The sequence below is a fragment of the Mytilus californianus genome, unplaced genomic scaffold (genome assembly GCF_021869535.1).
Source record: "Mytilus californianus isolate M0D057914Y unplaced genomic scaffold, xbMytCali1.0.p SCAF_5, whole genome shotgun sequence".
In the NCBI taxonomy this organism is placed as follows: Eukaryota; Metazoa; Mollusca; class Bivalvia; order Mytilida; family Mytilidae; genus Mytilus; species Mytilus californianus.
Window position 1 is genome coordinate 70365460 of NW_026262701.1, and position 25949 is coordinate 70391408.

The 25949-nt window shown below is 32.2% G+C and overlaps 3 protein-coding genes across 4 annotated transcripts in view; 2 read left to right on the plus strand and 1 right to left on the minus strand.

Annotated features, from left to right (window-relative positions):
* The window catches only part of LOC127701319 (phospholipase A2 group XV-like), a 131160-nt gene extending 111447 nt beyond the window's left edge, over positions 1-19713 (plus strand). The window contains exon 7 of the transcript XR_007981978.1: positions 16993-19713. The gene's annotated coding sequence lies outside the window, so the exon portion shown is untranslated. The remainder of the gene's footprint in view (positions 1-16992) is intronic.
* Positions 1-25949, minus strand: part of LOC127701343 (plasmanylethanolamine desaturase-like) — a 429461-nt gene that overhangs the window by 262223 nt on the left and 141289 nt on the right. The window lies entirely within an intron of this gene.
* LOC127701263 (zinc finger protein 236-like) overlaps positions 7426-25949 on the plus strand; it is a 35831-nt gene continuing 17307 nt past the window's right edge. The window contains exons 1-14 of the mRNA XM_052205093.1: positions 7426-7510; positions 10176-10489; positions 11399-11698; positions 12488-12624; positions 13105-13232; positions 15471-15628; positions 16234-16359; positions 16579-16740; positions 19927-20151; positions 21439-21697; positions 22713-22904; positions 23313-23459; positions 24098-24347; positions 25571-25814. Of these exons, the coding sequence (XP_052061053.1) occupies positions 7459-7510; positions 10176-10489; positions 11399-11698; positions 12488-12624; positions 13105-13232; positions 15471-15628; positions 16234-16359; positions 16579-16740; positions 19927-20151; positions 21439-21697; positions 22713-22904; positions 23313-23459; positions 24098-24347; positions 25571-25814 (2694 nt within the window). The 5' untranslated portion in view covers positions 7426-7458. The remainder of the gene's footprint in view (positions 7511-10175; positions 10490-11398; positions 11699-12487; positions 12625-13104; positions 13233-15470; positions 15629-16233; positions 16360-16578; positions 16741-19926; positions 20152-21438; positions 21698-22712; positions 22905-23312; positions 23460-24097; positions 24348-25570; positions 25815-25949) is intronic.

Here is a 25949-nt window from a genome sequence, read left to right on the forward strand (position 1 = left end):
GGATATAGTTACGATACTGCTGTCAGGTCATTAAAGATGGCATTTTTTGGAACTAATATTGATTCACTCATATATAGGGTCTTTGCATCGGAAATAAACACATTTATTCTAAAACCAGTTGTTGGCATGATATGGGTTATGTTCTTCTCATATATTTTATGATGGTATGATACTAAACCCCTAACAGGAGGGATTGTGCTTGATTTTCATATGATGAAGACATAATCTTTCAATCAGTTTAATTAAGGTCTGGAACTGGTATGTCAGTAACTGTTAGTAGTCCTTTGTAATTTATGTATCATTGTCATTTTGCTTAGTTTCATCTTTTACCTATTCTGACTTTGGACTCCGACTTCTTTTAAACTGAGTTTTGTGCATATTACTGTGTGTTTGTTTATTCTACATTGGCTAGAGGTATAGGGGAGGGTTGAGATCTCACAAAACATGTTTAACCCTGCCGCATTTTTGCGCCTGTCCCAAGTCAGGAGCCTCTGGCCTTTGTTAGTCTTGTATGTTTTTTTTTAATTTTAGTTCTATTATATGTTTTGGAGTTTAGTGCGACGTCCATTTTCACTGAACTAGTACACATTCTTGTTTAGGGGCTAGCTGAAGCCCGCCTCCGGTGCGGGATTTTCTCACTGTGTTGAAGATCCATTGGTGGACTGTTTTCTGCTCTTCAGTGGGGTGTTGTCTCTTTGACACATTCCCTGTTTCCATTCTCAATTTTATTAATATTACTGATTCTTGTTCAAATTTAGAAGCACACTGTACTCAATAGCAAAAGAATGGGTATGAGTTGGAAGGAAATGAAACATCAATTCAATGGCATATTGGAAAATAACTATATTTATAAAGCGGACTTCCATTTCATAGGGGGGAAAAAATTGAGGAATATACATATTGCATGAGCACTTTAATTAGTTGAAGGTTACATCTGCTCCTTATAATTATAAAACAATGAATTCATTTTTGGGAACTCAATAATTCACAGGTTGTGATGGTCTTCTTTCTGTCTTCTTTATTTTTCAAGGCATTTTTCTCTTCTCTTTTAGTCCATTTTCTCTATATATTTTTTTATATTTTAACACAGAGTATTGTTCTCTATTCTTTATTTTTTAGTCCAGTTTTCTTGATTCTTTCATATTTTTGGCCCATTATTCTCAAATCTGTAGACCCCATCCAGACCCTTGTGTATTGTGAAATGAAAAAAGGAAATGTGGCATAAATGCCAATAAGTACAAAACCAGCAGTTCAGGCAACACAAAAAAACAAAAAAAACAACAGATGTTAATAAGTTACAATAAGAAAGTGTTCATATCTTATGGTTAGCCCTAAATTGACTAATTAACAGGAATCACTAAAAATATTGGTCTTGGAAAGTAAAACAGGCCACACCAGTATCACCGACATCGGAATTCTCTGAAATATAACAAAGAACAACACAGTCTCTTATTAAGTCACTGATAATCTGGTAAAGGTATGACTTATTTCATATTTTGTAAATATGAAAATAAAATACATATTTACAGCATCATCATTTAATGGTAAATACTGCTAAAAGGAGTCAAACAACGGTTTCAGTCATTAAGATTTTTTGGTAAATCTTGCACGGTTGAAAATTGTGCTTTTTTTTAATTTCTGTTATATCTTTTGTAGTTTTCAAGATAACAGAAAAAATTTGAAAAAAAATAACAATCATCTTCATAAAAGATCAACTACTCCTGTAAGGATTCAATTGGTGGATTCAGTCATATTTGTATAATTTTAGATATTGCTGGACATTTTTTCAGACTATCTATGATGATTTTCGAGATAACAGTCAGAATTGCTAGAATGGTAAAGAATCTTCATTAAAGGGCTATAACTCGTATAATAGTTTGGTCAAATAGCATTTCTGTAGATCTTGTATTGCTGATCATTTTTGCTACTTACATTTTCTTTCTATCCCTTATAGTTTTCAAGATAAAGGTAAAAAAGTTCAAATATGTCAAAAATCAACACTGAATGCCAATAAATCCTGTAAGGGGTCAATAAATGGTGTCTGCCATGGTGGCAATTTGTAGTAGATCTAGCATTGCTGAACATTTAAACTGATGACATTTTCATTCTATCTATAGCACTTTCCAAGATTTTGAAAAGCAAAAATACTAAAATGTGTCAAAAATCGTCAATTGTATTTCCTCCTAAATGAAGTCAATCATATTTCCTTTTCAGCTGTAGATCTTGTCTTGTTGATTTTTTCGCTGTTTACATGTAGTTAGTGTCTATTTGTAATAGATTTTTGAATAATTAACACACAAGGTAAAATGAGCAAAATATTCAATAGAGGGTTGATAAAAAAAGTTAAATCACAAAAATACTCCGAGGAAAATTCAAAACGAAAAGTCCCTAATCAAATGGCAAAATCAAAAGCACAAACACATCAAACGAATGGACAACAACTGTCATGTTCCTGACTTGGTACAGGCATTTTCTTATGTAGAAAATGGTGGATTGAACCTGGTTTTATAGCGCTAAACCTCTCACTTGTATGACAGTCGCATCAGATTCCATTATATTGACAACGATGCGTGAATAAAACAAACGACATAAAAGGTAAAAATGTCAAAATAGAGGTACAGCAGTCAACACCGTGTCACAATCTTAATCACAACAAAAACAAACAAATATTTAACAAAGAAGCATATATCACATTTAACAACCTCGTTCACTGCTTACTTGTTTTTGTATTTTATTTATGTATGCCAAATCAACACATAAAGGATCGAGGGATTTTAAGCACTGGGACCGAATCGTAATTTTAACATTTTTGCTTTTAAATGGTTTCAGTTACATAGGCATTTAGAAGGAGTTTAATTTTGATGATAATTTTTGCTGTCACTAGTTTCTCTAATAGTTTTAAGATAGAAGGAAACACTAAAATGGGTGAAATTCAAAATCATGGTTTAATGGAATGACTCATAAAATATATACTTTAAACCAAGGGCTTTTTTACAGTCTAATTGTATTGTAATTGTTTATTTAAATTCTATGTATCTATGCCAATCAATAATCTTTTTCCTTATACATGTATTCTCTGTATGCCCCTTGTGGGCCCTTAATTGGTAATAAAATATATCTCTATCTCTACCTCTATCTATAAGGCATAAATAAATGTCTTCTCCCGTTTGAATGGTTTTACACTAGTAATTTTTGGGGCCCTTTATAGCTTTCTGTTCGGTGTTAGCCAAGGCTCCGTGTTGAAGACCGTACTTTGACCTATAATGGTTAAATTACTTTTATAAATTTTGACTTGGATGGAGAGTTGCCTCATTGGCACTCATACCACATCTTCTTATATCTACTTCAGTCATGTTTCCACTTCATTGATGATCAATTTTGCTGATAAAAAATCCTTTCAATAACTCAAATTAAAGGTCAATTTACGGTTTCTGCTATATTTTGCCTATTACTAGTATCTCGAAAACTTAATAGATAGGCAGAAACTCTTAACCGCTAAACTGATCAGTAATCTACTAAAAGCCACTGTGGCTGAGACCATCAATTGACGCCTGATAGGAGTCATTGCTCTTCGGTGACGAAGTTCTAACATTTTTACCTGATATCTTGAAATCTATTATTGACAGACAGAAATGTCAACAACAGTGATGACCTGCAATGCAAGATTTACAAGAAGTCATTAGAAAGATATCTTCAATGAACTCTTTCTTGCTTAGTTGGAGTTAATGCTGAAATTGTCCATAATTTCGGATTTAAAAAAAAAACATAATATATTTTTTATTGATGGCAGATCTTTTATTGTTTCTGTTAAAGAGAGAGGCGAAGGATACCAAATGGATATTAAAACTCATAAGTCGAAAACAAACTGACAACGCCATAGCAAAAAAAGAAACAGACCAAAAGACAAACAACAGTATACAAAACAAAACACAGAAAACCGAGCAACATGAACCCCACAAAAAAAACCGGGGGTGATTTCAGGTTCTCCGTAAGGGTAAGCATATCCTGCTCCACATGTGGCACTTGTCGCCTTGCTCATGTAAGTACAAACCCGATACTTCAATTACTTTCCGTGACAACTTCTATAGATTAAGAGCATGACATAATGTATAGAAACATGGCTACTGTGTTGAAGAGTATGTTAAAAAAAACGGAAGATGTGAGGTAAATGTCAATGTATAAATGACACATCAAGACAATAATAGAAATAACTAAGCCATTTAGAGGGCAAAATGCAGTCTCCAACAATATACTGTAAGGTCACACACAATACTTTTTTACCTGACACCCACACAGTATGCAGGAAATCATTGTGTGCAAAAGTGAAAAATATTTCTTGCAACAAGCAATTAATTAAGATTAATATTTCGTCTGCTCAAAATCATCACGACATCCCCTTCCCACTCTCCCAAAACCAAATGGTCGTTCCCTAAGTTCCTAAAATTGCACCTTATTGTCGGCAAAGAGCTATGGGATGACACCAATCATTGAATCAAGTGGAAAATCCTCGAGTGACATAGTTCCCTGTTATCTGAAGTATCAGGAACTGAGTCCGGTAATCATCACACTTTCTTTTTTTTTTCTTTTTTTCTTTTTTATGAATAAAAGGTTAGCTAAGAAATACGGTGTGACGAATGAAGATAAAACGGCTAAGCTCGTTACCATACGCCCCATCCACTTAATTACTACGCCTGTCGTGTTTACTTATCGCTTCTAACGGAGCGGAGTTTTAGTCCACGGTAGTGGAAAGTAGTATATTCGCCGCTGGACGATAAATGCCTCAATACCACGAGCGATAGCGAGGGGTAAAATATCAGCATAAAGTGCCAACCGGTGGTAAAATCAATATTAATTCAAGCCCCCATGAATTATTTCTATTCTAATAGGACAAAGGCAGCAATTCTTTTGGATCGAAGCGCTCTATGTGAAGGGAAATGTTTGCTGTTCCCGAAATTGAAAACATTAATAATATTGACGTAAACGAGCGAAGAAAATTGATTAATTAGGTGACATTCTTTAATCTTAAACGATATACAATAATAACATACTAAGACAGTTTTGGATGAATTTAATTGACTATCTTACTCTCCGCATTTAAGAAGATATGGACATTACACAAATTCTTACTATCGTTTGTTTATGTTTTCATGCTTTGATGACTCTCAGTTTCCCATTCGTGCATTTTCCCGTAAAATCCTTACATCCTTACGTCATCGTTCAATGATGTCATTTACACCATCTGACGTGAGGTAAATCATTCATAAAAAGCATACGACGTGGGAGTAGGATTGGAACAGCCCAAACAAATCATGACGTTAACTATCAGCTGACATATGAATATATTTGAATTTGACCACGGGTGTGGTGTACTCAAAGCGTTTGAAGAACGTCATATTAGAAAGAGACTTATTAAATACTATTCATTCATTCTATCAAATTTTTTTACTATTTTCCACTAGTTATTCGGCACTGCTATTTACATAAAATCCTTGATTAAATTGATATAATTCTATTTTAAAGTTCTGAATCATAATTTTACATCACACGTACTGAGGAAACAGCAGTACTCCCGAACGTCATGGTCCGTCATGGTTTCATTTTAATGCTGCACAAAATCTGGAATGGCCGCTACCTAAATAGTGCACTGTCGCGTTGAAACATCTTTTGACCAATTTAAACTGGAACAAACATAGGATCCAAATCCAGATCGTGTCCTGTGGCGGATCCAAAAGGGGGGGGGGGGTTAAGGGGGCTGGGGTGTTCCGGGGATTGGAACCCCCCTTTTTTGACGATCAATGCTTTTTAATGGGGACATATGGTTGGAACCCCCCCCCCCCCCACCCCCCTTTTAGAAATGGATGGATCCGCCCCTGGTGCCGGTGCATTGCATGCATAACTGATTGCTTTAATGCTTGCATTTTTTTTAATTATCTTATGTTTTAATAGATTGCTTTCTACTATTTAATTTTTCATATGTGCTTAATTTTCTAACTTTAATATGTTGTGTTTTAAAATAAATTTCAATCTGTATGCAGTTTTCTAAAATCTGACTGACTTAAACTATCTATATATAGGCATTTTAACTTTTATTCGACATCTTTATTATCTTACCATGCATAATATGTTTGAAATTGTGTTGTCTTCGTGACTTTTGTATATCATATGTGTGTGTGTGTGTGTGTGTGTGTGTGTTTATATATTGTTATAGTTAGTCGAGTTGAAAAAGCACGCGAGGGCTTTTCGGTTAATGTAGTCTGTTTGCTAAATATTGACTTTTGAATAAATCTTCGAGTTGAATAGAAACCTAATAATACCAGGAATATGTACGAGGGTTTGGTGGGGTATACAGAATCATTGAGAGAAAAATGGGCAAAAGGTGCAGAATAAACGTCTACAAAAATAAACTGGGAAAAGAGAATAATCGGGTTCTCGAAACACAGGCACATGTCTCAGAAAAAAAAATCCTATATACCTTAATATAACATTAACATTAAGGTATATAGGAAATTTTTTTCTGAGACAAGTGCCTGTGGTTCTAAAATATAAAGAATGGAGAATAGAGGGCAAAATTTATAAAGAATAGAGAAAATGGCAAAAAAAAAAAATCGAGAATATTGAATTGAAGGACTATATTTGTAATTGTAACTTCGATTGTCACATATGTATATGCACTTTGCCCCTTGAGGGTACCTCTTATGGACACAAAAGATATTCTATTCTATATGCCTCTCGGGCCTCAAATTATAAAATTATACCCCAAATTTTTTTTTAGTTTTTTGTGTTTTAGCTTTTGATTTTGCCGTTTGGTAATTAGGAACTTTCCATTTTTTAATTTTCCTTGGAGGTCGGTATTTTTGTTATTTTACTTTTTAGTAGTAAGGGGTAATTATTTTCATTCAGACTGCTCACAGGCAGTTGTCTCAGGTTTTTTTTTACCTTTTCTTTGGTAGAAAAAAATTCAGAGACAACCGCCTGTGGTAGGAACAGACAAATGATACTTAATGAAATCATTATTGTCCAAAAAGAGATTGGTTTAAACAATATTTTATTCGATAAGTCAAATCATGCTATATAATATAATACAGTATAAACAATGGGATTCAGAAACAAGCAACATTGCTTATTTTAATCTGTCTCCAAAAGAATGTTGACATACAATATAATGAATACTTGGAGCATGCTCTGTCAATTGAAATATATTAAGAATAGTAAATACAAAAAAAGATTGAATATATAAAAAGAGATTAGAACTGTAAAATGACAAGATGTTTTGGAAGGGGGGACAAAATATGTTTGATGTGAATGGTTCTTTTCTCAAAAGCCAGTAAAAAACTAAAAAAATAAATAAAAATTTGAACTTTTGCGCCAAACGCACTTGCCATCCGGGTAATTTTCCAATTAGCCTCGTTTCTATGGCTGAACATATCACCGCCATTTTGGATTAATTTTTGTCAAAATATGTCCCTTGAAGAGCCAAATACAACTCAAATACAGCTAGAGAACATTGGTGGTGAGGTTTGATACTGAGAATATATTACAAACAAGAATAAAAATTCTTTAACCCTATGTTTAATCGAGTTAAGTCGGTAGTAATGCTGCTTTTGTGGCCAGATAGTGCACTGCGTTCATTGTCCGGACATTTGGGCGCAATGATCTGTTCGAGAACTTGAACTTGACAATATTCCTACTCAAGACGCGTAGAAATATTGACATTAAAACTTGTTAATTGTAAAAATGTTTTTTTTCATGTGGAAACTTTAGGAGATATTTCGTGCGTTTCATTTATTACTACAGTCTTGATAGCTAAAACCAAAATGCATTTTCTGGCTGTCTCTTAGGCTTATTACAACTTGTGTCCATTTTTTTAGTCAAATTTCGTCTCTTGCGTCCGCCTACTTTTACTTTCTGTTTACCGGAGTTGGACTAAAAACTCAATTTAGCCTTTCACAATTTTTGTTCAATTTTGTTTACATGATCATGTCTTGCAGAAGTCTACTGTTTCATAATGTTGTTCCCAGTTTCGTCTTGGGATGCCTATTTTACACTTAGTCTTAGGGTTAGTGTCAAAATAGTGTGAACGTACTGTTTAAGTCTTCACATAACACTTCTATTTAAGAAAATAGATAAAGACTTCTAATTTATCTAAACAGAAGCTCCTTAATTTGAATAAGGCAAGTGACAGATAAAATTACAAACCATTTAATTCCATATAGATAGTACTTTGAATTGTACAGAAGAAAATAGATAAGATTCAGATAAAGACTGCTAAACAGAAACTCCTTAATTTGCATAAGGCAAGTGACATATAAAATTACAAACCATTTAATTCCATATAGATAGTACTTTGAATCGTACAGTTTTTTATTGTCCCATTCCCCTTGCGGAACAGTGAAATAGACCCAATTTTAAGTTCATTACTCCATTAGAATAAAATAGTTGAAATTGGTTGACCCAATGTCAAATGATGTCATTAAACAATTGACTCTCAATGAGAAGTAATAATATTTATAAGCATTGAACATGTAACATTGCAGAAATGTACACAAAAAAGCAAGAATGTGAAAGTCGTCTCTTTATAACTCTCTTTTAAAAGGAGATGTGGGGTATATAAATCAACAAGACAGCCACCCCAACATAAGAAATCAACCAATATGAATCTTGGATGTCAACATACAGTCATCAATAATAGACTAGTATAGGCAAAATATGCCAAGCTCTCAATTCTCAAAGCTGAAATTTAACAGATTTGTCATTTATATTCTAACTCGTTCTCTATGAAAACTATATTTGACTAGAATCACGAAAAAGAAACTGTAGTGGACAAATCAATACTTAAGTTCCAAGATGGGCTGTTTTTATGTGTGATTTCATTTTACAAACAAATGTTTCATAACGTCAGAAAGTCTTCTGCATTACAACATTGACTTAAGGGTGTTTCACCTGAATCCTCAAGGTATTGGTAGGTCTTCATCAGGTTGAAAGGCTTATATGGTCAAATTTTCCTAAATTGGGACAGGCATATGAACATTGAAGGTTTATGCTGTTTTTTGTTTGATTTCTTTTTATCTCAATCCATTTAAATCAAGATAATATATAAGTGGAATAACAAGTGAAGAAGGTATAACAAATATATGTCACAAAATGTGTCCAGGAAAATCACTTAGCTCTATGATAACAGTATGAAAACACATGTTTTTTTTTCAAAACAATAATACACTAGTACAGTTTCATAGAATGCTTGCATTCATTGAAAGCAAGCTAAAAGTTTGGTGGCTAAGTGATCTTAGTTGTCCAACTACTGTATTTCTAGCCTGTCAACACTGAGGTTGTGAGTGCCAACCCAACATGTGGCATGATTGTCGGTTTTTCTGCAGAAGGTTGGTGGTTCTCTCTGGGCACTCCAGTTTCCTACACCAATCAATCAAAGTGTTTAAAATTCTGATCTGAAAATTATCCCATCCTTTACTCAAATACTTGATAAATGGAGTTCAGAGTAGATTTAATATCGCTGCACCTTAAACCATTCAGGAAGAAAACAGGTCTTGTCTAATGCCAAAAATAAATGATTAGGTATACAAAATTAATTAAAAGAAATTATCTGTTACAATAAGTGGTCAGTATGATTAAAAGAAGACAAATACAAATACTAATAAGTGTTACAGATTAAGATCCATGTAAATATATTATGTATATACATGATATATGCCTCGATCTATATCAAATGTGTCGTGTACATAACTACATGTGGACCCTTTGTGTACACCAAATTTGTCAGCCATTCATAACTGGTCATCAACTACTTTTTTCCTTAAATTTTGACATCAGAAGAGAAAATTTTTAATAGCTTCATGGAAAATTGATTGTTGTATGAATTCAGTACATTAAGTGTCTAACTAGTCAAGTGTCACAATATTTTGACTAAGTGACCCAGTATCCCTAATAGTTATTAAACATTGTTAAAAGTCTTTTCTTTGGTATAACTTATTGTGCCACAAAAAAAGAACAAATCTTATGGTCAGAATTCTAACCATAGTTGGATACCAAATTACTGAACTAATTTTTTGTTATCAGAAGTACTAAATGGCAGAAATACTTAAATCTTTAAAATTAAAAGAAGTTGAACTAGATTCAAACTTGTAGAATAAGTACCATATTTTTATTGTTTTTTTTTTCAGTTGATTATGCACAGTTTCTTAGCCAAGCCACCATAGCACATGTAGCTCATGTGTCTGAAACTGGAGAAATTGTTGCATTTGTAGAACAACATGGAGACCCCAACCAACAGGAAAACATAGACCCAAATCAAATCACATTAGCCAACTTTGATCCACAGCAACTCCATGTTGAACATGTGGTGTTTGAACAGTTACCAGAAGGGACCCAGATTCAAACTTTGGAATTTTTACCTCCCCTTCAACAACAACAACAACAGCAGCCGATACAGATTATTGAACCAAAAAAGGCAGAGATCAAACCTCCTGTTGGAAAGGTACATGTATACAAATTAAAGTGTAACTTGGCATAACCTTGAATAATGAAACTGTACTGAAATTACACTTTCATGATCATGATGATGTATTTGTATAATTGAAAAAGACAAGTCCATACAACACATGTACAACATGTACAATAAGTTATGAATAGTGAAACATGTTAAAAAAGAATCATATAAATCAAGAAAAAAACTGTACTGCTTTTGGATGAAATGCAATGAGGATTCTTTTAAGGTAATTTATGTTCCTTATGTTGTAACAACAATACCCTTCCCTTTTCACGAATGTGACCTACCGAATTAGACTATTTACTGGATTTGTAATAACATAAGCAACATGACAGGTGCCGTATGTGGAGCAGGATCTGCTTACCCTTCCGGAGCACCTGAGATCACCCCCAGTTTTTGGTGGGGTTCGTGTTGCTTAGTCTTATGTTTTCTATGTTGTGTCATCTGTACTATTATTTGTCTGTTTGTCTTTTTATTTTTGGCCATGGCCTTGTCAGTTTGTTTTCGATCTATGAGTTTGACTGTCCCTCTGGTATCTTTCGTCCCTCTTTTATCTGTATGAACTTAGAACATTGTACCTATCAGAGTCAAACAACAATTTTCATTGGCACTACCATTCTTTTAAAGCGGGTTTCATTGCAATTTTTTAACACAACCAGGGTTCACCACAGAATGAAAATCAAGGGTGGGGGAGAAAGGTTAACAGTTACAGTTGATGTGTAGCTTCAACTGAGTTTTACTCATCTTTGAACATGTTGAAGTGAGTGAATGAGATGTATTTATTTCTGATAACATGCACTAGCATTTAAGATTAGCTAAAATTATTTACTACACATTTTTAAATGTGAAAATTATAAAAAGTACAAACATGATGTGTATTTGTATTTTCATATTTAGGGCCCATTTCCATGTGAGTCATGTGATAAAATATTCCCAAAATGGAACCAGCTGCAAAGACATCTAAAGACCCATGAAGAAGACAAGCCATTTCGTTGCACACAATGCAGCAGTTCCTTCAATATTGAAGAGAATCTCAAATTACATCAGGCCACCCATGTGCCACCTGATGGGGAACCAACCTGTCCAGAATGTGGCAAGACATTCTCACGTATTGCTAGTCTGAAAGCTCACATTATGCTGCATGAAAAAGAGGAAACATTGATGTGTACTGAGTGTGGGGACGAATTTGGTTTGCAGGTAAAAAAATGTTTGCGATTTATGGAAATAACAAAATTTTTTTTTTGAAAATCATATTTATTAAGCTGTGAATGATACAGCAATCCAGGATACATTAAAACAACAGAAAAGACATTTGTTTCAAACAACTATCTTCAAATGATGAACATGTTGTATCAACAACAAAAAAATCATTGAACTTTTTTCATAAAAATAATGAAAATCTTATTTTTCTAAAAAAACTATATTTTGAAAATACTATTATGAATAGGTCACCTTTACTTATATACATTAAAATGATTGAAATTTGCACTGCAAGCTATATATTATATCTCGATACTGGATACATTCAAATTGTGAAATATGAATGCATAGAAAAATTTTAAAGCTGAAATATTTTTCAGAATCAAACAATCATGCTATAACAAAGCTAAAAATATTTAACTGGCATTGTTTAAATATTTTCATATCTAACTGTTTCTTGCATACCTTTGCGTTTTTTATCTTCTGTTGTGTAATATGCATGACAAATTAAAAAATCAAAACTCTTTTAATACACAATCTATTAAAAAAATTATAAATCTGATGATTTTTAGAAAGAATGTGTTGTTCAACTTACATTTAACATGTTTAAGTTGCTTTGACTTTTTACAAATACTACAAAATTATTACTTATCAATTATACATGTGTACATCTGAAAATCATCAAACTTAATGCTGCCTAATGAAGAACTTTGATTGAAGAAGTAAAATCATCAATTAAAATAATAGAATTTTTTAATGGGGAGATAACTCTTGTGTATTTAATAGTCTCAACTGAACAAACATTTACTGGAACACAGACAGGAAGAATCAGGAATGAAGTCTTATCCATGTAAACAGTGTAATATGCAGTTTAATAAACCAGCTCTTCTAAGAGAACACATGAAACAGCATTATAAAATTAAGTGAGTATATGAACATCATATTTGTGACAATTTATTTTTTAGTACGGCCTGAAAAAACTACCTGTATTCAATTTGTACCGTTATATAGAAAGTTAACAATAAAACAGTTTTCCTTCAAACAATTCATGGGACATAGAACATAGTGAGAACAGAGTATTGGGCTTACATTTGGTATGTTTACCAATAGTTAAATAAGGGATAAAAGACGGAAATAAGATATTACATATTTTGGTATAAACCTCTTCTGCAGAAAACATTGTTATTAAAAAGAGAATTTTATTTTGTATTTCTTTAAATTAAAAAATTTTTGCATTGTTTTTATTGCAACAGGCTTTGTTGCATTTACAGTGAGATATTTCAGAGTGAATCACCCACAATCACCAGCATTAAGTGTGAAAAATCACTTACTACAATGAGTAAAATTTACTTAATCTCCTGTAATTGTCAATTTTGATGTTAGAATTTTTGAATGCATTTCAGAGCCTCATTGACACACAGACCTTACAAAAGAAATGTTGATAGGTCATCATTTCATTACAAATGTCAGCATTGTGGAAAAATGTTCCAGAAACCTAGTCAGTTGGTCAGACACAATCGTATCCATACAGGTAATATCAAAACTTGCCAAACACTACCAAATGATGTCAATTATTACTAAGGTTGATATTTTTCTTCGACATATTTTGTTTTCATATATTTAGGATTGACATGATTTTTAGTCCCCTACTAATGTAGTCGAAGGGGACTTTAGGTTTGCACTCCGTCTGTCTGTCCATCCATCAGTCCGGCAAATCAGCTTTCCACACTTTTTTTCTTCGTTCTTGAAGATATTTATTTGATATTTGGTATATAGTTTTATCATGACAAGTTATAGACCAAGTTCGAATTTTGTTCCGGTCTGATGATTTAGTCCAGAGTTATGGACCATAACTCTGGACAATATCTAATGTTAGAGTACTATGTTAAACCATATTTCTGTACAAAGGGAGATAACTCATTTTTTAAACGACATTCTTTGTTAAATTATTTAAAGAATTTTTTGGCAGGTTTGTTTGTTATTTAGTATAAACTAATTTTCTGAATGCTATATATATATAAAAAAATTATGAAGAGAAATCCTTTAATTAGATAATAAACTATTTTTATTAATGTAGAAAGTCTTATAACAACAACACTGGAGGGACTGCTGCAGAAAATTTATTGATCGACATGTTTCGGTGGCAGCAGTCCCTCCAGTGTTGTTGTTATAAGACTTTCTACATTATTGTGTTTCATCATAACGACCCTGCATACCCGAGGTATCCACTTCAGGGACTCTAACTCACTACAGACTCACCAGGCGTTGGTTCACTTTCGTTTGTAATTATTTTTATTAATGTATATATTTTAATACATTACATTGTGTAGATAAAAGTTGTTGACATTTTATAGATAAGTTACAAATCTATATTAGTTTGTGACAAATGACAGAAAAAATATTTGGAACTATTAATTATATTTTATTATAATTTGAAAATAGATATACACTGTATTACATCATATCTAATTTTAGAGAACTATTAATCATTTCTAATGTTTTTTTCACTCATATAATCAGTTTTCCACACTATTTTTAGTCATGCTTGAAGATATTGACATGATATTTACTTTTGTTTACACCATGACAAGTTATAGAACAAGTTAGCATTTTGTTCCAGTAAAATGAATTTTTATCCGGTAGGGGACTATGTATTGCCATGCAATACTCTCATAATGCTTGTTTTTGAAGTGATGATGCACAAGATGAAACTTATTAGCTATGTATTTTTACCTGCATTTAAAAACTGATATTTTTTATTAGCTATATTTTTACCTGCATTTAAAAACTGATATTGTTCATGTTGTATTAAAATTTGCTGTTATTAAATTTTGGAAAATGCCTTTGATTAAGGAATGTATCGTCCTCATGCAAAACCCTTAGTTCCTTGTTTAGGTTAGGCTTTACATTTGGTTCTTTGTGGTTTTATCTGATCAATGTTTTTACTAGGTTTTGGCCTTTCAAATATTTAAGCCTTTAGCATCAATTCACAGGCATTAATTGTTGAAATGCACATCTGTACAGAATGTTATAACTTTGTTATGAACAGAAAAAAGTGAAAAAAGAAATAGCTGTAGGTAACTTTTCTGTATAAATTGTATAATTTGTTTATATTTGAGATAAAGGAGGTGGGGGTATGTAGTTAATGTCATAAAGGCAGCAAACCCACATAGAAAATGATCTCAGACTAGTCCTTAGAATATCCTCTCACTATATGAAAGGATGACTTTCTGAAACATGTAGGTAACAATATAGAATTGACAAAACATTTGAAAAGAGCAAAGTTGAACACCTTAAGAGATAGTACCAAAAATTATCAAAGTTACCGCCCTTACACCAGAAAACTGCTATGATGTAGAGATTTGTTTCAGGCAGAAGAAAATTCTGTTTTTTTGCTTCGTTTCAACTAGCACTGCTTTGTTTTAAGCACTTACATTACTGTGTTATTAAATGTGGCACATTAATCATGAAAAACTCTGGTACATAATCAACAATTGCATGCTTCTTTGTTGACTATATAATCTGTGTTTACCAAAATATGATTCAAAACAAGGTGTCAGTATCTATATATAAAGATATGGTTTTATAAAAAAGCATTGAATGAAATTTGAAATGAATCCTCTGAAAAAGCAGTTATGTTGAATGGCCTTTCTTGCTGTGTTGAAGACCCTTGGGCTATTTTCTGCTATTTGGTTGAGTTGTTGTCTCTTTGACACATTCCCTGTTTCCATTCTCAATTTTATTTATATGATATGTATTTTCTTTGCAGGTGAAAGGCCTTATAAATGTACTTTATGTAACAGAGCATTTAACCAGAAAGGGGCTCTCCGTATACACATGAGTAAACATACTGGAGACAAACCTTTCATGTGTGATTTCTGCCCTCATGTATTTGCTCAGAAAGGAAATCTTAGAGCTCATATTAAGGTAAGTATTTTAAACCAAAAAAGCTTCAAAATGAGTTTTGACATTTTTAATGACTTCAATTATTGTCATCTCTGTTTTCAATCAAGAGATCTTTTTTTCTTTTTTTATAGAAATGAAGGTCTGTACAACATGCTTTACCAATTGCTTCCTGAATAGGACTAAACATTCGATATATGTTTAATGTTTGATCAGGAGTTTTTCATTGAGAAAGTTTTATGTATTCATTTAAAGTTGATTTTATGCTTTTATTATGTAACATTCTGGTTAGCATTTTATCCCTGTATTAGATAGGGTCACATACCACTGCAATGGTACATCATTGTTTTGAAAGAAAATACTGTAGGCACTTTGTCATATAAGCATTGGACTGCATCAAAATTATATTTTGTAAGAAAAAAAGTATTTTAAAGCATTAATTTTTTTCTTATATGTGGGTTGACTTTCTTAGTTAGGATACAAGAGAAAAAACTGGTAATGCCATATTAAAGCTTTTACAATATAGAATTAGAAAATTCAATATGAAAAGTAAAAATGATATCATAGTCATGTTATACACGTATATTATTCAAACCTTTGTACATTATAATTGTGACCTTTTTTTCCAGAGAGTGCATACACTGCCTGAAGATGGACAGGAATTTCAAACATTCAGATGTAGTGAATGCAGCTGTGTATTTAAAAAGCTTGGAAGTTTGAATGCTCATATTAGTCGTGAACATGCAGAACAAACAGTATGTTTTATTTTAAATTTTGTTTGGCTTTTACTGGCAAAATACCTTCAAATAAAAGTAGTCATTTTTTCTTTTCTTTTTTCTCTCACTATTATCATTGTCCATATTGCATACTATCTTTATTTCCAATATTTTCAATAATTTTGTATTCATGCTTCTGTTATTGATGATTTCTCATATTATGTAGTTCATGTTCCGAAAACGAATATTTCTTTGTAGGAGATTCCAATGCCTAATGATTCTGGTAAACAATTGATAACAGAAGAACAGAACGACATGGTTATAAACCAGATTTTAGGTTTGTCAGAACAACCTGCTGATCAGGATGAATCCAATCAACACACAACAGAAAATCAAATACAAGAGATTGATGGACAACAGGTAATAGCTGTATTATATATACTGTAAAAGCAAAAATTTTCATTGGGGTCTTGATTTATTTTTATACGACCGCAAAAAAATTTTGTGGTCGTATATTGGTATGACGTTGGCGTCGTCGTCGTCGTCGTCGTCCGGCGTCGTCGTCGTCGTCGTCGTCGTCCGAATACATATTGGTTTTCGCACTCTAACTTTAGTTTAAGTGAATGGATCTTTTTGAAATTTGACCATAAGGTTAAATACCACAAAAGGAAGGTTGGGATTGATTTTGGGGGTTATGGTACCAACAGTTAAGGAATTAGGGGCCAAAAAGGGGCCAAAAATGAGCATTTTCTAGTTTCCAGACAATAACTGTGGAACGGTGTATGGATCTCTCTGAAATTATACTACAAGTTTCCATACCACAAAGGGATGGTTAGGATTTGCTTTGGGGGGTTATGACTCAAACCGTTTAGGAATTAGGGGCAAAAAAGGGGGAAAAACAAGGTTGTCCTGGTTAATGGACAAATACTTTAGTACAAAACATAATTTAAAGCAGTGTAAGGGAGATAAATCAAATACATCATTGAAATTATCTCCCTTACACTGCTTTTAAATTATGTATAAAGTAATGGTTAATGAACAATAAAGATAATCTAAAACAGTGTAAGGGAGGTAATCCAAATACAACGTTTTGGTTACTTCCCTTACACTGCTTTTAAATTATGTTTAAAGAAATGCATATTTATAAAGGAAGACCAGTAAAAATATCTGCAAATGTTTTCATCTTTTTTTTTTACAAAAAAATCCATATGAAAGATTTGACACTATATTTTTATTAATTCTATTATAAAATAGATTAAGTTAGCACTATGGTAAATTTAAATGGGTAATTATGGTTGCCAACTCCATTGGAAATTTGAATTGAGATTATGACCATATCTTGAGGGAAAGAATTTTTTGGGGGGAAAAAGGGGGGGGGGGATAAAAAGAAATTGTGGGGGGCCAATTTTTTCTCATTTCAGATTTCAGAAATTAAAAAGAATTATTCTTCAAATATTATTTTTTTTTCAAATTTCAAATATTGAAAAATTTCAAGAAGTAATCTTTAATTGCACAGTATGGCGCATTAGATTTGTAAAATCTTTGATCACATTTATTTATTTGTTATGCCGAATCTAACAGTGTATTTAGATTTTTAATTTTGGGTCCAGTTTTCAAATTGGTCTACATTAATGTCCAAAGGGTCCAAAATTAAACTTTGTTTGATTTTAGCAAAAATTGAATATATGAGGTTCTTTGATATGCTGAATCTAAACATGTATTTAGATTTTTGATTTTTGGCCCAGTTTTCAAGTTGGTCCAAATTGGGGTCCAAAATTAAACTTTGTTTGATTTCAACAAAAATTAAATATATGGGGTTCTTTGATATGCTGAATCTAACCATGTATTTAGATTTTTTATTTGTGGACCCCGTTATCTAATTGGTTCATATTGAGGTCAAAAGGGTCCAAAATTAAACTTTGTTTGATTTCATCTAAAATTGAATTATTGGGGTTCTTTGATATTCCAAATCTAACCGTGTATTTAGGTTTTTAATTTTGGGTCCTGTTTTTTAAATTGGTCTACATTGAGGTCCAAAGGGTCCAAATTAAACTTAGTTTGATTTTAACAAAAATTGAATTCTTGGGGTTCTTTGATTTGCTGAATCTAAACATGTGTTTAGATTTTTGATTATGGGCCCAGTTTTCAAGTTGGTCCAAGATAGGGTCCAGTATTTAAACTTTGTTTGATTTCAATAAAAATTGAATATATGGGGTTCTTTGATATGCTGAATCTAAACATGTATTTAGATTTTTGATTATGGGCCCAGTTTTCAAGTTGGTCCAAATTGGGGTCCAAAATTAAACTTTGTTTGATTTCAACAAAAATTGAATATATGAGGTTCTTTGATATGCTGAATCTAACCATGTATTTAGATTTTTTATTTGTAGGCCCCACTATCAAATTGGTTCATATTGAGGTCAAAAGGGTCCAAAATTAAACTTTGTTTGATTTCATCGAAAATTGAATTATTGGGGTTCTTTGATATGCCAAATCTAACTGTGTTTTTAGATTTTTAATTTGGGTCCCGTTTTTTAAATTGGTCTTCATTGAGGTCCAAAGGGTCCAAAATTAAACTTAGTTTGATTTTAACAAAAAATTGAATTCTTGGGGTTCTTTGATATGCTGAATCTAAACATGTGTTTAGATTTTTTATTATGGGCCCAGTTTTCAAGTTGGTCCAAGTTGGGGTCCAAAATTATACTTTTTTTGATTTCAACAAAAATTGAATATATGGGGTTCTTTGATATGCTGAATCTAACCATGAAGTTAGATTTTTTATTTGTGGGCCCCGCTATCAAATTGGTTCATATTGAGGTCAAAAGGGTCCAAAATTAAACTTTGTTTGATTTCATCAAAAATTGAATTATTGGGGTTCTTTGATATTCCAAATCTAACCGTGTATTTAGATTTTTAATTTTAAGTCCCGTTTTTTAAATTGGTCTACATTAAGGTCCAAAGGGTCCAAAATAAAACTTAGTTTGATTTTAGCAAAAATTGAATTCTTGGGGTTCTTTGATATGCTGAATCTAAACATGTGTTTAGATTTTTGATTATGGGCCCAGTTTTCAAGTTTGTCCAAGTTGGGGTCCAAAATTAAACTTTGTTTGATTTTAACAAAAATTGAATATATGGGGTTCTTTGATATGCTGAATCTAACCATGTATTTTGATTTTGGACATTGGACCATAATAGGTAAATTAAAAAAATTCAAGTTTTTAGACCACATTCTTTCTGTGTCAGAAACCTATGCTGTGTCAAATATTTAATAACAATCCAAATTCAGAGCTGTATCAAGCTTGAATGTTGTGTCCATACTTGCCCCAACTGTTCAGGGTTCGACCTCTGCGGTCGTATCAAGCTGCGCCCCAGCGAAGCATTTTATTATTTCATAAATTAGGATTATTAATGAACTGTTTGTTAGATAAATTTTACCAAGGAAATTAAAATTCTCAACCAGAAATTAATTGACAAAGAACATTACATTCTTAACTGCACATGCTGAAAATGGAAAACATGAAAAGGGAAAAAGGGATTCCCACAAAATCCATTGTTAGCCAATTATTTTTCTATGAAATATGACTTTTCATAATTTTTATATTTCAGGTTTCAAATAGTGATATTCTGCAACAAGCCTTAGAAAATAGTGGTCTTCCTAGTGGTGAAACGGGAACTGGGACAGTAGTGCCGTCAACTTCTGGTACGGAACTGGTACCCGTTGCTCCAATGCCTATCTCTGTATTACAGCATACACCAATAACACAAACAGTGACAACCATGACATTGCAGGATTCTGCTACTGGTTCTGTCAAAAAGCATATTATCAGAAAGGTATAAGTCTGTTTTAAGCTTAAAAAAAGTAGGGGACCAGTGTCAGTTTCAGTTTTGTCGAAAATGTTTTATTTTGCAAAAGCGAGATATAGTGATCCTAGATTCCATCTTTGGTGTCGTCAACATTTAGGTTTGGCCTGTGGTTAGAGATTTTTAAAACATCAATAACTTTGTCAAAACTACATGGAATTTTATGAAATTTGCACAGAAGCTTGTTTTTAACCAAAATACAGTATCCAGAGCAAAATTTTGAAAATATTTATTTTCATTTTTCAGTATTTCACTGATAAATGGACTTAGTTTTTTTACAGTTAACACTCAAGCTCAATCTGAGGTTAAAGTTTTTCAATCATCAATAACTTTGTGAAACCTTCATGGAAATTTATGAACTTTGGACAGGGGCTTTTTTATGACCAAAATACAGTATCCAGAGCAAAATTATGAAAGCATTTATTTTCATTTTTACCTATTGAACTGACAAATGGACTTAATTTTTTTACAATTAACAAGTAGATACAGACTGGGCTTAAAGTTTGTAACACATCAATTACTTTGTCGAATCTTCATAGAGTTTTATGAAACTTTAACAGAAGCTTTTTAATGGTTAAGAGATATTGTCTGAAGCAAACACTTTTACACTGGCAGCAGCAATCACAGGCAAGACACAGGGTTCCGCAGAACCCCTAGCAAATTTTTATGATAATAAATATACAAAAATATAGAACTCTTTATAAGTTCGTATTTTGATTTAAAAAAAGTTGGAGATAAAGTTTGTGTTAGTACAGAATTATACCTCTATGGAAATCACGATAATCAGAGAAGATGGCTGCTGTTATTATCTATCATAAATGAACGGCTGTAAATTCAAACATTTGGTATGAATGCCAATGAGACGACTGTCCACCAAACCCAAATGATGTAGATGTTAGCAACTACAGGTCGCTGTATGACCTTCAATAAAGATGACACCCATACCCCATTGGAAGCTATAAAAGGCCTAATGACAAAATGTAAAGCAGTTCAAAAGAGAAAACCAACAGCTGCATGTAGTCTGCTTGAATGAAAATATTCATATATATATACATTTTGTTTCATGGAATTTTATTTATCTGTTGTCTTGTTTATTTACACCAATTTATAAGTATGTATTGTCGGCATTGCAATATTATGTTTTTAGGGTTAATGGAAATTTCCAACATTGAAATGTTAAATGTCTTGGCAATTAATATTTATCATTCTAATAAAATAGAACAGTCATGAATAACACATTTTTCTTGTATTTTGCAGGTAAATGGAGTGAGATGGCATCAGTGTACTTATTGTGCGAAGGAATTCAAGAAACCCAGTGATCTTGTTCGTCATATTCGTATCCATACTCATGAAAAGCCTTATAAGTGTACCCAGTGCTTCCGATCATTTGCTGTGAAAAGTACATTGACAGCACACATTAAAACTCACTCTGGAATCAAAGATTATAAATGTGATTTATGTACTAAAATGTTTTCTACTCAAGGCAGTTTGAAAGTTCATCTTAGAATGCATACTGGTAAGAAACACTTGCATTTTGAAACAGTAAAAATGAGGTTGTCAGAAAATATATTAAGGATAAAATGTTGAAACATGCACTGTGCAATGTCCTATTCAGCCTAAAATAGAGGGTGCAGCAGCCTAATATAGAGGGATGCAGCTGTTGGCTTCCTTTCTGTGCAACATATGTAAACACATCAAATAGTTCATCAAATACAGTCAAACCTGCCTTAACGGTCACCTCGTTTCAGCGGTCACCAGCCTGTTATGGTCTCTTTCAGACCCTCCCAAACATTTTCTCTATTTAACTTAACTCATTTCAACAATCACCTGTCCAACGCAGTCAGAGGTTACTTAATTTTTCTCACAGACATTTTAATATTTTTAACTTACTAATTAATGATAACGAAAAATGTAGGCATTCAGTATCGAAGTCAAATGAAAAACGGAGATCGTGCAATGGGAGGTGAATTAGTGAATTCTTCATGTTCCACACCTTTCTGTTTCCATTAAACACTGTATTGACTTATTTCTCCATGAATATAAACATATTTGGAATGTTTTCTTTAAATTTATAATATATAGATGCAGTTCAGGGAATATGAAATGCATACATAATTCATAAAAATCTGAATTATTGCCCAATTAATTATGATTGGCCTAAAGAAGGGGTTAATTTGTGATGCACAGAGGCAAAGTAAAAAAAAAGAAGGAAATATGATTGGTGATTCAATTTGTATGCCCCACCTATGATAGTAGAGGGGCATTATGTTTTTCGGTCTGTGCGTCCGTTTGTTTGTCCATCTGTTTCGCTTCAGGTTAAAGTTTTTGGTCAAGGTAGTTTTTAATGAAGTCCAATCAACTTGAAACTTAGTACACATGTTCCCTATGATATGATCTTTCTAATTTTAATGCCAAATTAGAGTTTTTACCCTCAATTTCAAGGTCCACTGAACATTGAAAATGATAGTGCGAGTGGGGTATCCGTGTACTATGGACACATTCTTGTTAACTTTATTTTTATGTTTATACAGGTGCTAAGCCATTTGATTGTCCTCAATGTGAAAAGAGTTTCAGGACATCTGCTCACAGGAAAAGTCACATAACATCACATTTTAGAAATGGTGATTTAGATAAAAGACCTAAAAGAGTATTTAGGAGAGCAAATAAACAGGACTTGGTTCCAGATATACCACTTCAGGAACCAATATTGATTACTGATACAGGTATATACACGTCTATAATAAGCGTTTGCAAACTTATATGTAAAATGTAGGACTTAGTAAAAAGTAATGTACCGTCATACATATATATAAGTTAAAATTTTCATCAGGCTTTTCTGTGTTGCTGTCTTATTGATGTTTAAACCATTGCCGGGTTTGTAGTATCTTTTTAACGAACCAACGCTTATCCATTGTATATACATAATATATACACAACTTCTACTTTTATTCATCTTCTTGTTATATTTATAGTTAAAACATTGTATATATTCTAATGTTAAATAACCCATATGCATATTGGTTAGATATTATAGAAAAAATTATAGATCCAATAATTTTGACAAAGAGTAAACTAAAGGATCTAACAACAATAAAAAAGTAAATAAATTTCATCATTAAATTTCATTTCAGGTCTAATTCAGCAACCCCCAAGAAATAATTTGTTGAATCAATACCTTGGAGAAGCTGCCAGTGTTGATAGACCATATAAATGTGGATTCTGCTCACGAGGATATAAAAAATCCAGTCATCTGAAACAGCATGTTAGGTCTCATACAGGTAATTAATGCAAACTTCCTACTAAGATACTTGTTAAAATATTGAGTAGATTATTCAAATGAATAAAGACTGATCTATATTTAAGCGTACTTGCTTGAAAAGAAAAAAATAAAGAAATTTGTAGCTTTCTGATTTGGAACAATTTGTGTTTAGAAAGTTCAGAAAAATTATTCTTATTCGCTGTTAAAAGTAGTATGAGAGTTGACAAAATTTTGCCTGTCATGTTGGACCTCAAGCGAGTATGATAGATTTTGTTATATGTGTCTTTTTATAGATTTTTTGGAATACACATGCATTTTATTTGTATGATGACATTTTTTTTAATTGAATTTATATTATTTTATCTTACAGTTAAGAATTTTTTACATAAATGATAATATTATTAAACTGTTTAAAGCCAAAAATTAATTATGAACTTGATTTATGAGGGGAGATAACTCAGATGATTTAATGTTGCAAAAGTTTGTCTGTATCCTATAGCTATTTCCCTCTCCCTATCTGTTACATATTTTGAGCAATCCCATGTTAACAATGCTTCATATCATTATTTTGGAAATAGCATGATATGAGATACATGTGTTTAGACAAATTGCATGATTTAAAATACATATAGTAAAATATATACTTTTTATTTACAGGAGAGAAACCATACAAATGTATTCAGTGTATGAAGGCGTTTGTTTCCAGCGGTGTACTGAAAGCTCACATCAGAACACATACAGGGGTGAAAGCTTACAAGTGCTTAATCTGTGATAGCATGTTTACCACAAACGGAAGTCTAAAACGTCACATGTCAACACATAGTGAAGTTAGGCCGTTCATGTGTCCCTATTGTCAAAAAACATTCAAAACATCGGTCAACTGTAAAAAGCATATGAAAACACACAGGTGAGTACCAAAATAAATGAATAATCCTGCTTCAGGATTCAAACTTAAGCAGATTTTTTTTTTGCAGCTGAAAAGTTTATTAGATTTTGAGAAAAAATTTATGATGTCACTTCAGAAATTCTCTCTTTATGTTGGTTTCACTAAATTTATTGACCCTTTTTCCATCTTTTGGATTAAATACCAAAATCAGAAAAGAATTTCTTGTTCATTCCTGAATCTGGATAAGACATTTTGCAAAATGAGAAATTACCATAATGACTTTTGCATGAAAAGTTGGGTGGTTTTTCTTTTGAGGCACTCAAAATTATCACTGATTTGTGCTTTGGATGTTGGGTTTTTAAATTTTGGAGATCAGGTTCTCAGAACTATTTCAAATTACCTGTAAGATGAGAGAAAAATTTGTCATCAGCTTTATAATATTTTTGTTTTGCAATTGCCCAAACCAAACTGCAGACCTGTGTTTAAATTTAATTGATATTCTGATTTATTATTTAAAAAAAATTCTTGACTGTAAGTAGAAGAATTTATCTGAAAAATTTATTAAATTTTGATCTGTTCTGTTGAAAATGGTGATGCATCAAAATTCTAGAAGTCTACATACTGCACTTGTATTTTTTTTTTAATAGATTCAAATTATTTGAACTGTAAAGGTCATCTAATTTACATTACAAAGAAGACACCAATTTATTAAGAAACAGTTATTTATTAAAAAAAAAAAGACAAAAATTTTCTTGTCTGCAAAATTGTAATTGTGTATTCAGAGTTCATTTTCTGTCAGAAAATCATTGTAACTATCCTATTATGCATGGTTTTGACACAATTTTCAGGAATAATTTATCCAATTTGTTGATATATTTACACAATAAAATTTACATTAAACCTAAGGGTTTGGTGTTTTGAAATACAATTACAATAACCAATATATATACATTTAGCCAATATCCTATTAGGTGTAGTCTACTGGACACACGAAAGATTAACGGATAAATTGTTAACATTTACATGAACATTATAAAAATAAGAAGATGTGGTATGATTGCCAATGAGGCAACTCTCCACAAGAGATCAAATAACATAGAAATTAACAACTATAGGTCACCTTATGGCCTTCAGCAATGAGCAAAACCCATATATTTTATGTCTCTCCTTACCTTGCAATATTTGGTAGACTGAAATGTTCAAAATGAATAAGTTGTCATCTGATATGATATGATATACTTCAGACATGAGTTGGCTCTGCAAGCCCTACAGAACGATGGACAGGATGTTGATGGAGATAGTCAAGATGCTACAGACAAAGATCAGGCTGATCTTGTTGAGGAAAACAATTTGGCGGACCTTGTCCTTCAACAAACTGACCAATCCGGTGCCATTAATCAGAATGACGGCCTAGCTCAGACCAGTATTCAGGATGCTCTCAATTCTGCTAGTCTGGATCAACAATTCCAGCAAACTCTTAATCATCAGGTGAATATATTATTAGTTACAGCATAGATTATTTGACCAAATGATATTTGATTTTATATATATTGCTTGTTGGAAAGTTGGTTCAGTGTTGTATGAAGCTTAGGGAAAATCGGTCAACTCATTTTGTGTGAGAAT